Below are 16116 nucleotides of genomic sequence, written 5' to 3'. Positions count from 1 at the left end.
TTTATGGCATAATCTATTTCTCGGAATGTTCCCCTGCATTCCCAACCATGAAAGGTCATCATTTTTTCTTCCTCAAGATTTTTCTGTTGTTCTCATACTTTTAGATTCTAATCTCAGGTTGAATTTCTACAAGGCAACACAATGTCTTCTGAATGTGTCTTAAAACTTGCTTAACCGGACACACTCCTAGGCTTGCTGTGGGGCATGTTTTTTCCATAGTTCCCTGAAACCATTTACAGAAGAATGAGCTGCACTCATTCTGTTCATTTTGAGTCTAACAATACTTACTGTAATTTCTATAGTAATGATTCATAAGGGGACTCTACCAAGATTTTTCCACCTGCTTTCCCGACCCACACCCCATGTTGGTCATCTCGTTTCTCCTGGGGGCCAAGCTGGCCAGGGAGTTGTACCGTGAAGCCACCTGAACTTTCTTCTATTTCCCAGCCCAGGGATAATAACCCACTGGCCTGAGGGGAATGTGCAGGGTCACAAGCTGAGTTTTATGATTGCTCTACAGCTCCTAACAGTCCTTTCTCTAGGGGCTTTTTCTGATTCATGAGGGCTGTTCGAATCTAGGGGAATAGTGAAATTAAGCAGTAAAAGAGATATCAGTAGCCTTCCCTTTGGAGGCCTGCTGTGCGGCATCCATCCATCAGCCTCCTGGGCTGTGCCATCAGGCAGGCCGAGTGGGTTGACTCCTGGCATCTCCCCCTTTTTGATTTTTTAATTTGAAGGTATGAAGCTCAGCTGCAACTTTTTGGATGCTGTTCTTTAAGAGCTTGAAGAACTGGAAGGAAAAGGAGAAGAAGGATGAGTCCACCACTAATAGCTACATAATTAACAGGGAGGAAATACTTTGTTTTGAAACATAGGAGGCAATATTATTAAAGAATCCTTGAGAAATATGAGAAATGGAAAAACCTCTTTTGGCCTGACTTATATAGTGAATCTCTTGGTGAAGTTTAGAAAAATCAAAACTTAATTCAGTATGATTCCATATACCCATAACATGATTTCTTACCTTTTCCCAAGAATGAACAGATTCATTGACTTGAAGAGGAGTAACACATATCCAATGATAATCTGCATAGCAAGGAAGTGCTAAGCGAAACTTTAGTGTCATTAGTTCACGACCAATAGTTAAAATAGCTTCTTCTAAAGCATTAACTTTGGATTCTAACTTTTGATCAATAATTTCTTGTGTTGCTAAAGCTAAGGATATATCCTTGGAAAGCTGATCGGTAAATGTGGCGGTGTGTGTCCCTGGGTGAGTGCTACTGCCAAAAGTGAAAGGTAAGTAGCCAAAGTTATGAGGGTAGTAATTCCGAGAATTAGAGAAACCACAAACCGCCAACTGCGGAGCAGAAGGGCGCTAGGATCTCTCAGGGCTTGTGGGCCATAACCATCAAACCATGAGGAATTTAAAGTTACCGGAACCATTAAATAAGGAGAATGGCGAACTATCAAAATGATCTTAACATTATTTTTAGCAAAAATTCAATTAGAAAGAGTTCAATGAGCACAATCACAAATTTATCAACATGTTTTTATAATATTCAGAGATATAATTTTGAGTTAAAAGAAAGGCATAAAGTGTATATAAACAGGCTTGTATTTGATAACTAGTCATACTAGAAGGTCTATGTAGACCGACTGGACTAACACCTGCAATAGCTTGCCACAGTTCTGACTGTAAGAAACCTTTACCATTTAGGGATGTGATCAAAATGGGAGGAACCCAAGCATTAATATGCCATCGATTTACAGTTAGGGGCAAAGGTAGATAAACATCATTCTATTTGTAGTGAACATTTGAGGCATGCAAATATGCTCTATAATCAGTACAGGGGTTGAGGGAACTCCAATCATATAGAGAAAGGTTTAACATTGGTACAGGTCTTTCAATTTGAGAGGAATACATACATTTTCTCCATACGGGAAAGCTTATCTTCCTATTTATAACTAACCAATCGTTATCTGTTTCAGAATTTTCTGGGGGGGAGCTGGGACAGGAAATATATGATTTAGGATGGGTTATAGGTGTTTTTATTTTTGGGTCAGGTCCTCCTGGGAGGTAAAGGATTAAAGACCACAATTCTCTCACTTGTGGATTATTAAAAGTAGGGGAATCTGTTAACAATCCTTTAAGGCTAACAGGTAAACACCCAAGAATTATGGAAGTTGGATGTAATAAAGCAAATAGGAGGGGAACTAGAAACTCCAGAAAAGAAAAAATTGGAATTTATAGTGGCCTGATTAAATTGTATAGAGGATTGGGTTCCCCCTAACAACTGAGGAAGACTGGTAAAAACAGGAATATCTTCATTTTCCCAGGTAATAGGCTGAAAAGTAGGAGGGTTAGGTAGATAAGCTCAATAAGATTTCCCTGATTTTCCCCAAGTTACCCGACAGGTCACGACCGCAAGCATAGCAATAAAGAGGGTTTCACTAGTAATAGGCAAACCCTGAAGGCGAACTACAGCTTCGGCTTCCTCCATCAGCTTCTTTATCTGGTCACAAGTTGGAGGGTCACTTTCTCGAGTTGATCTTGCCAATCGCCACCGCAGGGAAAGACGTAGTCGCGACCGGTGAGCTTCTCGGGAATCTGGCAGAGTGAGATTCTGTAAACGCTGTACTAGGGGTTCTTCAAGGTTCTTTCTTGGGTGGGGATTTTCACTTGTCTCGGGAAGTTGTGTTCGGGAGGAGGCGGTGGTTGAGACCTGTCTGATGAGTCTGTCTGGGACCCACACAGGTGTACCTGAGTCCTGTGGAAAAATGCAAGCATACCCTCTCCCACCTGTTATTAAAACATCAGGCCCTTTCCACTGACCTGTGAGCAGGCCTTTCCATTTTACTAAAGGTTTTGGATCTGCCAAATTAGGGTTCCAATGTTTTTCCATGGCCAAGTGTCCTGCTGAGTCCAGATTAAGGTTATTAATAACAAACAATGCATGATTTAAAATGTGGGGAGAATTATATTTAAAATCTCCCTCTTGTAACTTGGTTAATCGGTGTTTTAATATCTGGTGGACTCTTTCTACAATAGCCTGTCCCCAGGGATTATAGGGAATTCCTGTAGCATGTATAATGCCAAAAGACTGGCAAAAGTATGTACAGCTTTTAGAGGTGTAAGCTGGAGCATTATCTGTTTTTATTTTCTAAGGCATTCCCACATAGGAAAAGCAAAAAAATACATGTTGAATAACATCTTTATAAGCTTCTCCTGTTGGAGCAGAAGCTATTATTATGTGACAGTAAGTATCTATTCTAACATTTACAAAGGAAAGATTACTGAAACTAGGGACATGGGTTACATCCATTTGCCATAATGCATTTGGTTTAAGGCCTCGAAGATTTACTCCTGCAATGGCAATTGGACTCTGAGCTGGGCATATCAAGCAGTTTTTTACAATTTGTCTAGCAGTCTCTCTTGGAATGTGGAATTGAAACTTTAGCACCATGGCATTTTGATTGTGCATGTGATGTGATTTTTGGGCTTCCTCAATTGCCGATCCAAGGAAATTTTTGCTAAGATAACCAGCCTGAACATTTCCCTCATGCAAGGGTTAGGGTAGCTTTGTATGAGATCTAACGTGCACAAAATAAAATGGGGTTCTTCGCTTATGTATGAGATCTTGCAACTGTTTCAAATACTCAAATATGGTGGTTTTGTTACAAGCAATAACAGCTGTTTCAATATGAGGGAATAATTTCACAATATAACCAGCAGTCTGTATGAAGATTAAAGGTTCTATGGGTATAGAGGGCAAGTACCTCAACATAATAAAGGCCATATATGACAAACCCACAGCCAACATTATACGTAACAGCAAGAAGCTGAAAGCTTTTCCTTTAAGACCGGGAACAAGACAAGGATGCCCACTCTCCCCACTTCTATTCAACATCGTACTGGAGGTCCTAGCCATGGCAATCAGACAACACAAAGAAATGAAAGGCATCAAGATTGGCAAGGAAGAAATTAAAATGTCCCTGTTTGCAGATGACATGATATTGTACTTAAAAAACCCTAAAGAATCCACTCCAAAACTACTAGATCTAATATCTGAATTCAGCAAAATTGCAGGATACAAAATTAATACACAGCAATCTGTGGCGTTTCTATACACTAACAATGAACTAGAAGAGAGAGAAATCAGGAAAACAATTCCATTCACAATTGCATCGAAAAGAATAAAATACCTAGGAATAAACCTAACCAAGGAAGTGAAAGACCTATACTCTGAAAACAACAAGACACTCATGAGAGAAATTAAAGAAGATACCAATAAATGGAAACACACCCCGTGCTCATGGATAGGAAGAATTAATATTGTCAAAATGGCCATCCTGCCTAAAACAAACTACTTTTGCAATTCCTATCAAAATACCAACATCATTCTTCAACGAACTAGAGAAAATGGTTCTAAAATTCACATTGAACCACAAAAGACCTCAAATAGCCAAAGCAATCCTGAGAAGGAAGATTAAAGAGGGGGGAATTACGCTCCCCAACTTCAAGCTCTACTACAAAGCCACAGGAATCAAGACAATTTGGTACTGGCACAAGAACAGACCCATAGACCAATGGAAGAGACTAGAGAGCCCTGATATAAACTCAATCATATACGGTCAATTAATATATGATAAAGGAGCCATGAACATACAATGGGGAAATAACAGCCTCTTTAACAGCCGGTATTGGCAAAACTGGACAGCTACATGCAAGAGAATGAAACTGGATTATTGTTTAACCCTATACACAAAAGTAAACTTGAAAAAAAAAAAGTAAACTCGAAATGGATTAAAGACTTGAATGTAAGTCATGAAACCATAAAACTCTTAGAAGACAACACAGGCAAACATCTCCTGAATATAAGCATAAGCAACTTCTTCCCAAGCCCATCTCCTTGAGCAAGGGAAACAAAAGCAAAAATGAACTCATGGGACTACATCAAACTAAAAAGTTTTTGTATGGCAAATGACACTGTCAAGAAAACAAAAAGGCATCCTACAGTATGGGAGAATATATTTGTAAATGACATATCAGACAAGGGGTTAACATCCAAAATATATAAAGAACTTACATGCCTCAACACACAAAAAGCAAATAACCCGATTAACAAATGGGCAGAGGCTATGAGGAGACAGCTCTCCAAAGAAGAAATTCAGATGGCCAACAGACACATGAAAAGATGCTCCACATCACTAATCATCAGGGAAATGTAAATTAAAACCACAATGAGATATCACCTCACACCAGTAGGGATGGTCAGCACCAAAAAGACTAAGAACAGCAAACGCTTGAGACTCTGCCCTCAATTCTCAAGGATATATACCCCAAAGGAGTACTGGATCCTGCAGCAACTCTATTTTTATTTTTTGGAGGAATCACCACACTATTTTCCACAGTGACTATGCCATTTAACAATTCTAAACAATTTTTTGAACAAGGGGTCCTGCACTTTCATTTTGTACCAGAGCCCATGAATTATGTACCCAGGTCCGCCTGGATGTTCCCACCTGATCTAAGTCACCAAATTTTTTGTTTGGATTACTGCAGTAGCCTCCCAACTGGTATCTCTCTGCTTTCATATAATCTCAACACTAGATCTGGTTCTTTAAAAAGATCCTGCTGTTCTTCTCCATACTCAGTCTCAGGACTCCACATGAGCAGCCTGCCCTCCCCACCACCTCTGGCTTCCTCAATTGCCTCTCCCTCAGTCACTTCTCTCCAACCATGCTGAGCTCTCCTCATGCTCCTTGAACTTCCCATCCTCACGGCTCCCTCTGCCTAGGAAGATCTTTCAGATATCTTCACAGCTCCGTTTCTTATCTCCTTCAGATCTTTCCTCAAAGAACATCTCAATAAATTCTTTCCTGACTACATTAATTACAGTCCCACCTCCATGCCGACATTGTATCCCTCGTCTCTGCTCCATTTGTCTCCATCATTCTTATCACCATCTGACACTAAGTATGTTTCATGATATCTTATTATCTTCATTCCTCCAGCCCCCGACTAGAATGTCAGCTTCATAAGGGCAGGGAGTTTTATTTACTGCCATCTCCTCAGAATCTAGAACACTGTCTGTCATGTGAAGAACTTAGTATTTGTTGCATGAACGGAAGAAACAGATGTCTTAGTACAGTAATTTTCACAGTCTGGTTATAGGAGAAGTCTCACTGTTGGAACATCAACTGAACTGGAGATTATTTAGAAGATACTAAGGAAATCATTCAAGCCACATTTAAAATGTCGAGTTTTAGTCAAAGTCAGTGTATTAGGGTCAGAGGGGAAGGGGAAAGGAGGGAGCCGTTGTTTAATGTCTATAGTTTCAATGTTTTAAGATGAAAAAGTCATGGTGGCTGGTTGCCCAGCAATGTAAATATACTTAAAACAGAAGTGTACTCTTAAAAATGGTTAGGATGATCAATTCTATGCTACTTTATTACTATTAATTTATTTTCATTGTTAAGAATTTCAAGACAGCAACAGAAAAGCACAGGACCCCATGAGACGGCACAGGTCATACACCCATGAGTATCCAGTATATATTTTGAAGTTCAAGTCAGCAGAATTTGCAGAGCAATTGGATGTGAGGTATGAGAGAAAGAGAACGGTCAGGGTGACATAAGGTTTTGGCCAGGACAAATGACACTGCAACTGAGATGAAGGTAAGACAAAGATGGCAGCTGCAGGAGCCAGGGAAGCATGGGGTGAGGGGGTTGTGAAGTGTGACAGATCAATTAGACATCCAAGTTGAAATGCTAAGGAGACAGTTGAATAAGAGTCTGGAAGATGGAATAGGGGTATATGAAGTTGAGAGTTGACAACATACAGTATTAAAAGCCATAATACTGCATGAGGTCACCAAGGAAATGAAAGAAAATAGAAAAGAGAAGAAAATACAAAGGGATGAGAAGGGAAAAAACAGAGAGACAAAAGGTAAAGTACAGTATTCTGATGGCCAGAAGAATGCACTTCAAAGAGGACAGAGCACCCGCTGGGTCAGATCCCAGGGGCCAAGCAAAATGAGGACCACACGTGACAACTGGACTTAAAATTATGGAGGCCCCTGGTGGCCTCAACAAGAGGGCAAAGAAGTGGGTTCAAGAGATGGCAAGTCATACAATCCTTCTGTGAGTTTTCCTTTAGACAAAAAGGATGCGGGGTCCAGAAAGGGTAACTTAGGTTGGGGAAGGTAACCGCATGTTTGTAAGCACATGGGAATCCCAGCAGAGAAAGAAAATTGGATGAGACACAGGGGAGAACTGCCGGAGCGCAGGCAGCAGAGGACAAGCGGAGGGGTGACCTTGACAGGGACAGTCCGTCCCAGATGGGAGAGGGGGTATAAGGGCTCACGAGTAGGTGAGGTGTGGTGTGTGGCGGGGGGCTGTGGTGGATCTGTTCTTACTGTGTCTATGTGTTTAGAGAAATAGAAATAAAGATGATCAGCTGAAGGTCAGAAAGGAAGTACTGAAAATACAAGGATAAAAGGTATGAAATAATTGTCCAGGAGAGCGAATGAGGGAATGAGAGGGAAGAGTACAATTACGTAGCTAACCGTTTGTGAAGTAATAGCGATGTTAGTATTGTCACCAGCCTGCATTTATTTCCCAGACTCTCACTCATTCAGCAGCTAACTCTTAATTACAAAATTTGGTTCTGGTGACACACTTAGAGTGTATTTCGAAATATTCCTATTACATGAGACTTAATAAAATCATTTTATATCATTTTGGTACTATTGATTTTCCAAATTCTTAAATCTTCCATTTAAGTTGAACAAAGACACTGATTTAACATCTCCTACTGAGCTATGGAAATGTGTCTGTTGTTTTAAGCTTGATGGTGTGGCAGGAGAAGGCTGATTTATTTTTCTGCTATTACCTCAAGTGCAGGGTAGCTCTCAGCGTGCTGCCGCTGGCAGGGAAGATCCCACTGTGTCTCAGTGAGGACGGCCGAGGCAAAGGCCTCCTGCTAACTGTGCTCAGCCCCAGTTCGTGGCTCCAGCTCCTTCTCCACTTGATTGCCTGATTTTCTATCTAAGAACTTCAAGCCAAGAAAGACAGGAAGAGGAAAAATCATGTTTGGTTTTACTCACTGCTGTCTGCTCTGGGGCTTTGCACAGAGCAGGCACTCGTTTATTTAAAGAGTGGCTAACATTTTCTAGATGTTGCAAAAGTGACAAGTAAAGGACCAAAGATACATAAGAAAGTAACAGGTAATGGTAGCTGCCTCCCCAACTTTTGATGCTACTGAACACCAGTTATGACAGATGGCTAGTATTTATCAGATATAAGTGGGTTGATATGTCCAGATGCTCCAGTCAAAAACACCTTCTCTGCATGTTTTATGGAGTGTTCTACTGCCAATGATTTAAAGACTCAAAGCCTCTCCACTAGGAGGCCAAATGAGTCACTGTTCTCGTCCAATTCTCACAGGCTTCCTGTGATACAGTGACATAATTACAACTATTTTAAACACACTGTCATAGATGAACTGGGAATTGCTAAACATGTAATATAAACTAGTAGTCCCAGTGAGCAGAACCAGTAGCAAATATACCTTGATGTTTTCTTTTTTGCTGCAATGCACACAAGGTGCACCATCACTTTTGTCATGTATCTAGTTAACGGTTTGTCATCTCAATCACTTCTTAAAGGATACTGTTTGGATTCAGGTTTATACACCCTCTTGAGATACACTGCCATTCTTGAGATGTTTGAAAATTTTCTTATTTTAGCTGAACCTTAAGACAAAAGCCAGTTTACCACATGTAGATATTGGGTGAAGGATCCCTTCCTTAATGTACATACTTACTGTAGAGTTTCTTTAAATAATGAATTTCTTTAATGCCGCAAACTTCAAGCTTTGCTACGATTAGTTCTACTCATCTGAAGCTTCAAAAAATAGCCTGGGGATTTGTCTTTGCATCAGAAATGACTACCTCCTCCAAAATGGCCAGGGCTAACCCAAGAAAGTGTGGTTAACAACTCTGGTCTACTTCTCAGGCTGTCATGGACTGGCTAAAAAACTGTCCGTTAAGCCATGTATGGGGCTCTGTTTTCCCTCCTGGCATGAGCCAGGAGCTCTGTGCTTTTACTGTATCTCTCAATAAAAGCCTGAACCTTGCTCTCCTGCCTTGGGTGTTTGTGAAGCTCATTCTTCGGCTTCATGAACAAGAACCCCGGCATCAATCTCTCTGAAGAATGACTCTAGAGCTTAATGTTCAGCAGGGGGGCTTCCTTGCATGACTGTAAATATCCTGCCTTGCTTTTTTCTCACCCTATTCTAAGCCCATGGTCCCTGTCTCAGCCTCAAACTTCTCAACTTTTCAGCGCACTTCTAGGAGGTAGCCCACACTGCTGTTTCTCTGAGTGTGCACTTTCTCTCTTTAAATAAAACTGAAACCTTTAAGGGCACTTCTCCTCCCTGAGGTCACCCACACTTTTTCTCTCTTTAATTAAGTAACTGTAAATAAAACTTTTACTCTGCTTCAAAAAAACCCCACTTATGTTAGTCTGCAGGAAGAAAATTTGAAGCTAAAGTAATTGTTGTTACCTAGAGCTGTGTATGGGAGCAACTTCCAGTTGACCGTGCATCACTGTCATAACTACCATTAGCCATTATTTATTACTTGAGTATGTGCTAGGCATGTTCTTAGTACTTAATTTTAATATGAAATGTTTTTAATTTTTTTAAAGGGCTAATGATTGAGGTACATACTATAAAATATATATATGTTACTGTACAGCTCAATGAATTTTAAAAGTACATGCACTCATGTAACCATTACACAACTCAGGATTAACCAAACATTCTAACTTTTATACCTTTCATTTATTTCACACATTCCCACGATGCCCTTCTCTATGGCAACCACTGGTCTGGTCTACTTGTCTTTTAGATTCCACATATAATCACATGGTATTTGTTTGTCTGCCTTATTACAATCAGCATACCACCATCAACGTCCATCTAAGTTGTTACAAGACTTCATTTCTTAAGGCTGAGTAGTATATTCCATTATTGTATGTATGTACGTCTTTATCCATTCATCATCAATGGATGTTTAGATTGCTTCTGTATTTTGACTATTACAAATAACGCTGCGATGAACACAGGAATGCTTATCTTCGAATTAGTGATTCTGTTTTAAGTGGAACTGGTGGGTCATATACTATTTCTTAGTTTTTTGAGAAACCCCCATATTGCTTTCCATAATGGCTAGACCACTTTACATTCCCACCAGCAGGGCACAGACATTCCCCTTTCTCCACATCCTCGCCAACATGTGTTATTTGTCTCACATATCAGCCATTCTGCCTGGTGTGAGGTGATACCTCATTGTGGTTTTGATTTGCATTTCCCTGATGATTAGTGAAGTTGAGAGCATCTTTCCATGTGCCTGTTGGCCATTGGTATGTCTCCTTTGGGAAAATGTCTATTCATATCTTCTGTCCATTTTTAAATAAGACTGTTTTTTCACGTTGAGTTGTATAGTTCTTAATACATTTTGGATATTAGCCCCTTATTGCATCTATCATTTGCAAATATATTCTCCCACACAATAGATTGCCTTTTTTTGTTTTGTTGAGGGTTTCCTTCGCTGTGCAGAAAATTTATAGTTTGATGTAATCCCACTTGCTTATTTTTGCTTTTGCTTCTTTTGCCTGGAGAGACAGGTCCAGAAAAAAAATTACTAACGCCTTTGTTCAAGAGTGTACTTGCCTTTCTCTAGAAGTTTTACAGTTTTAGGTTTTATATTTTGGTCTTTAATCCATTTTGACTTTATTTTTGTATATGGCATAAGAACAGCAATCCAGTTTTATTCTTTTGCATGTAGCTGTCCAGTTTTCCCAACACCATTTATTGAAGAGACTTTTTCCCACTGTACATTATTGCCTCCTTTGTCATATATTAACTGACCGTATAGATATGGGTGAACTTCTGGGCTCTCTTCTGTTCCACTGATTTATGTATTTGCTCTTATGCCTGAACCATACTGTTTCGATTACTGTAGCTCTGTAGTATAGGTTGAGATCAGGGAGCACAATACTCCCACCTTTGTTCTTTCTCAAGATTACTTTGGCTGTTCTAAGTACTTTATATGAGGTAGAGTAACCTTATGATTTAGGTATTAGACTTCTCTCCACTTGAAAATGGAAGAAATAGGCAGTTTACACAGCTACTAAGGGTAGAAAAACAAGAAAAAAAATTCTGAATGGCAGTAAAGATCAGTATTATACCGTAATTTACTGTAATTTACAATAGATCATTAAATTATGATTCTGAGTATAAAAATTTGTCTCAGATATTCATATTAAGCTATAACTTAATATAGCATGCTTTCAGGAAGGATGTTTTGAGTACATAAATGATTACGCACTAATTTTTTTATTACATATGGTTATATGTACTCAAAACATCCATCTTAAAAGCATGCTCTATTTGCTTGTATGTGACAAAACAATTCTGCTGAGTTCTCATACATAGCATATACTTTCATGGCTTGACATATACTGTTCCCTCTGCCTGGAATGTCACTCCTGTTCTGTGTATTAAAATTCTATTTATCCTTCAAAGCCCAGCTCAACATTAAAGTTCTTTGTGAAGGCTTTTCCCTTTATTTGTGTATTTATCACTATCAAGTGAAAAAACTATTGGAACAGGGCCCTGAAGTAAAGAGATTTACGATGTAGACTAGAAATGAGGAGTTAAAGGCATTCCAGACAAATGGACAGAGACAGAGATGGAAAACAGCATGTTACTTAGAGGAAACTCCAAATGGTTAGGTTGCAAAGGACTCTGCCTGATTGGCTGAAGAGGAGACTGCACAGTTAGGCTGAACCAGACTAGGCTAAAGGGTATAAATTTTATCCTGATAGTGACAGTGAGCCACAAAAGGAATTTAAAGGGGATAAAAATACCTTAATAAATTGTACGTTAGGAAAAAAGACGTGTGGAAATGCGGAGCCTGGCCTGGAGATGAAGCTGTAGCCATTGTAGTGATCAACATGAGAGGTAATGGGCATGAACACAATCTTGAGGTCTGTGAAAGGGGAGAACCAAGGGACAAGAGCTAATGGCAGTATGTTCTGCTGGCCAAATGAATATGGAAGATGGTGGTGTTGGAGTGGATGCCTGGATGACTGTCAGGTCTCTGGTTTAGGTTACGGGGGCATTTTGGTAATGATACTCTTTCAGGCAGGAAATACCACAGGAGATTTGGGAGTGGCAAGTGAGGTAAGGTTTTGGGATAGGATGACCTGAAATGCTGGAACACTCAAGAGAATTCAGTATGCAACTGGAATAGAGGTCTAGAGCGCAGACTGAGAGACGGAAGGAATGGCACTGTCATCACACTAATGCTCTCTGACACCACGGGATTAGAGGAGGCTGATTAGGTAGCAGGAAATGGCCAACTATGGAACTTTAGTAACCTTAATGCCTAAGCAGCAGGCGAAAGAAGAAAGCCAGCGAAAGACACAAAACTAAGAAAAAAAGCAAGAGAGGTAGGAGGGCTACTCATAGGAGTAATTTCAGTAAAAAGAAAATTTCTATAGCAGCAAAAATGAAGCAGTGTAACATGGTAAAATGAGAAACTTAGAAGTCAGCTTTGGTGTGAAGTGGCATTTGTGATCTCAGTGACAACTGGTGGGGTGGGGGCAGGAGGGTGAGGAAAGGTGCAAAACAGGAAGTAGAAGAAAGGAGGTCCGACCAATCTTTCAGAAATGATGACTTGTCTTCTGAAGATCCCACAGTGACTAGTCATAATGAGAGGGAGAGAGAAGCTCAAGGGAAAGTGGGTGTTTTTTTCCCCCATTTGGTCTACCTGTGATCTTGTTTTTCAACAGAAAGATTCAGGGCAATTTTAGATTCAGTACAAGTTAAGGAAACGAAGTACTTCAGTATAAAAGAAACAAGACAGTTGGCGACTCAAGGTCTGGACATGAGGGATATTTAGATCAAAATAGTTACTACATTTCAGTTATTTTCATCTCTTCATTAAAAATTTCCTTGTAGAACAAGTTTAGAAACAAATACATAAAACAGTGTTAGTATTAGTTCTTGATATTTATTACAGGGGTTGCTTACAGAAAAGTCTTTTTTCCACTGTTAACTTAGACATAAGAATATGTGTTTGTTTCATGTGACCTCCTTTTGGAACTTTTATTTTTAAAAAATCATAAAACTGTCTATGTCTGGGAAGATAATGGTATCAATTTTTTAAAAAGTGAATAGGGTTGGACATAGGCGTTTTGTTTTATCCTTTAGTAACTACGACCAAACAAGGTATAGTACTTGGCAGGGTTCTTGCCACAGATGCATCTGGCTCCAGGCTGCAGCTCACAGAGCGGTTTGAAGGGGATGCAAAGGCTTTTAGCTCCCATGGATGGAGCACCAGGTTCAAGATCTCGATCCCTGAAATTAAAAATGAGTAAGAATTCCATTTATTTATGCTGTATATTGCTATTCTTTTTCATTGCCGTACCTCACAAGTTTTATCTGTTATTTATACTTACCTGGCAGTGGTCTTCTTGATCCAGTCTTCACAGTCAATTTCTCCACAGAATGGGATCTGAGCAATCTAATAAGGAAAAATGTTCAGTCTTTATAATTCCTTCTTTACTATAAAAGGAACACCTGAGTTCTCTATTAAACTTACAAACAAAATGGCTAGATCTCCCAGCCTTTATCAGGCCATGGTAATCTTGCAAATCAGCCGGGGACTTTCACTTAGAGGTGCAAGAAATAGGAGAGAATGTCTTCCCACATCCAAAACCCACACATCATAAAACACGAGGACATGTTTGCAATACACTTAAATGTCCAACTAAACTGGCTACAACAGAGCGCCCGAAAGGAAGGAACACAGGATGGGTAGACCCGGATCCAAACTCCAGCTGGACTTCCCTCCCTCATTTCAAACCTGGACTCCAACCACTGTACCTAGCTACCTGGTTATCAGGAGGCTAGAGGGGAGATGACAAATAGTGAACAGATTTTTTAAGCTTTATTTACAATAATAATTGACAATCAGGTAAATCTCATTTTATGCCACACTATTTTAACATGTTATAGGTAAGTGAATCATTTTTAATATCCAAAGGTATTTTTAAAAGCCAAATCACTTTGTATCAGAAAAAAACACCTCTCAAATTTTCTTTCATAGACCATACATAACAATGGGAAGAATGAGGAGACCTGGGATTTTATCTTGATTCTGAAATTCACTGCCTCTTCGAACATGTCTAGCCCTATGTTTTCTTTTGTAAAATACGGATGTCAGACCAGACAAGAATGAAGATTTCTCCCAGTTGTGACTCCTAAACTTTTCATGACATGTCTACGTCAAAGTGAGGTGATCAACAGATTAGTAATATATATCAACTGTGAAAATATCTATGTTACATATAAATAACATCTATTTTTCATTTAACTGATATCGTCACCTTGGATAAATTTACTAAAATCAAGTCCTATAAATCAGACATTAAAAAAAAATTCATTTATACCAACAGAGAAGAATAGAAAAATCAATCTTTTACCTATATTCCGGTTCCAAAGATCCCTTTCTCCTCCTCCCCTCCTAGTAAATACAATTTTATTTACAATATCCTCACCAATGTTGGTCAGTCAACACACTGAAGCTAACCTACATGATGGTGAGATGGGGGATGGAACTGACTCCTGAACACAAGCAACAAAATCTGCTTTGATCTTTATGTGCTCTCTGGCCATAAAATTAAAACACTATATTCTGCTTTAGACTAGATGTTGAAGTCTTTCCAGTAGCTTATCTAATGTCACAATAAAAGACATTATTTCACTAACATCCGTTGAGATTCATTTCTTTGAAAGCAATGTATTAGCTGATAGTGACCTCTATTGGTTAACTCTTATGCAATGTTGTTAATAGACTGTGCTGCAAAAGCGAATACTGTATCTCTGAAATAAAGGGAATTTTAAAACTCAAAAATTAATGGAACAAAAATAAAATAATCATAAATAAATTACAGTGAAAGGAAAAATATACACTTCACCAGATGGCTATTCATTCTCTAGCCCTCTATTAGTATATAGTTTGGCTCAAGTGACCAATGACAGAAACCAGAAAGGTGGAAGACTATTAAGGCAATCAACCAAGAAGAGAAGGCTAAATATTGCATTATGGATCTGAAGGGGATTGTAAAATGATCTGTTTTGAGATAGTATACAGATTAGTAAAAAATAAGAGCCAGAAAGATTAATATTTTCCCAGATAATGCAGTAAGGGACACATTAAGAGGTTATGACCATAGTATTAAAACCTGTATTATACTGCCAGCATGAATTTTAAAAAAAAGAAAAGAAAGAAAGATACAAAGCAAGTGCTTTAAACTTTGTCAGAAGAGAGATCTCAATTCTAGTATATGGCTTGGGGTAATTTCATTTAGACTCTGGCCTATGATTTTCTCATTTATAACTGGGGTACACAGCACTGGTTGTAAAATATGTATACCAGAATACTAAAGTTCGTAAGTGATTCACTCTATTAACTAATGATTTTGCAAATCAGTACCTCTTCTTTCTGAAAATTAAGTTTTGGCTAGGAACATCTATGTACACAGAACACATAAAGCTGAAAAAATCTTGAAGAACTGTTAACTCTTAATTAGAAAGACCTATGCAGTTCTAAGGAGCCAGAGTACTCATTCTGAAAAACAAGGTTAGACTTGAACAATACTTTCTCCCTTATTTATTCAATCAACTAGGGTCTGGTAAGTATGTATGGACAGAGAACTGAAAGAAACACTTTTAACCTCATTTTAGGAATCTGCACATTACATTTCTAAAGCTGAAACAATGCTCACTTTAGGAATTTACACCAAGCTGAAAAAAAGAAATCAAAATTTTCAATAATGAAAACATCAGGGTCATACAGAATGAATGTTGTTTTAGCCAGCACATAAAGCTTGTAAAAAGCTTTTACGTAATCAGTTCACAGTATTATCCAAAATGATATAATGTTGCAATGCTTTAGGGAAAGCTGGCCGACCTACTCCGCCTGCCTGATGGCACAGCCCAGGAGGCTGATGGATGGATGCCGCATAGCAGGCCTCCAA

At 39.0% G+C, this 16116-nt stretch overlaps 1 protein-coding gene across 6 annotated transcripts in view; it reads right to left on the bottom strand.

Moving 5' to 3' along the window:
* Positions 1 to 13065: 13065 nt before the first annotated feature.
* Positions 13066 to 16116, bottom strand: part of LOC118935589 (bifunctional glutamate/proline--tRNA ligase) — an 80074-nt gene continuing 77023 nt past the window's right edge. For all 6 annotated transcript variants that reach the window (XM_036932063.2, XM_036932028.2, XM_036932053.2 and 3 more), the window contains 2 exons: positions 13534 to 13598; positions 13066 to 13432 (listed from right to left, as the gene is read on the bottom strand). In XM_036932063.2, the coding sequence (XP_036787958.2) occupies positions 13282 to 13432; positions 13534 to 13598 (216 nt within the window). In that variant the 3' untranslated portion in view covers positions 13066 to 13281. The remainder of the gene's footprint in view (positions 13433 to 13533; positions 13599 to 16116) is intronic.

This window comes from Manis pentadactyla, chromosome 19 (genome assembly GCF_030020395.1).
Source record: "Manis pentadactyla isolate mManPen7 chromosome 19, mManPen7.hap1, whole genome shotgun sequence".
NCBI lineage: Eukaryota > Metazoa > Chordata > Mammalia > Pholidota > Manidae > Manis > Manis pentadactyla.
Note: the sequence above shows the minus strand (reverse complement) of the source record. Positions and strands in the feature narration are given on the sequence as shown.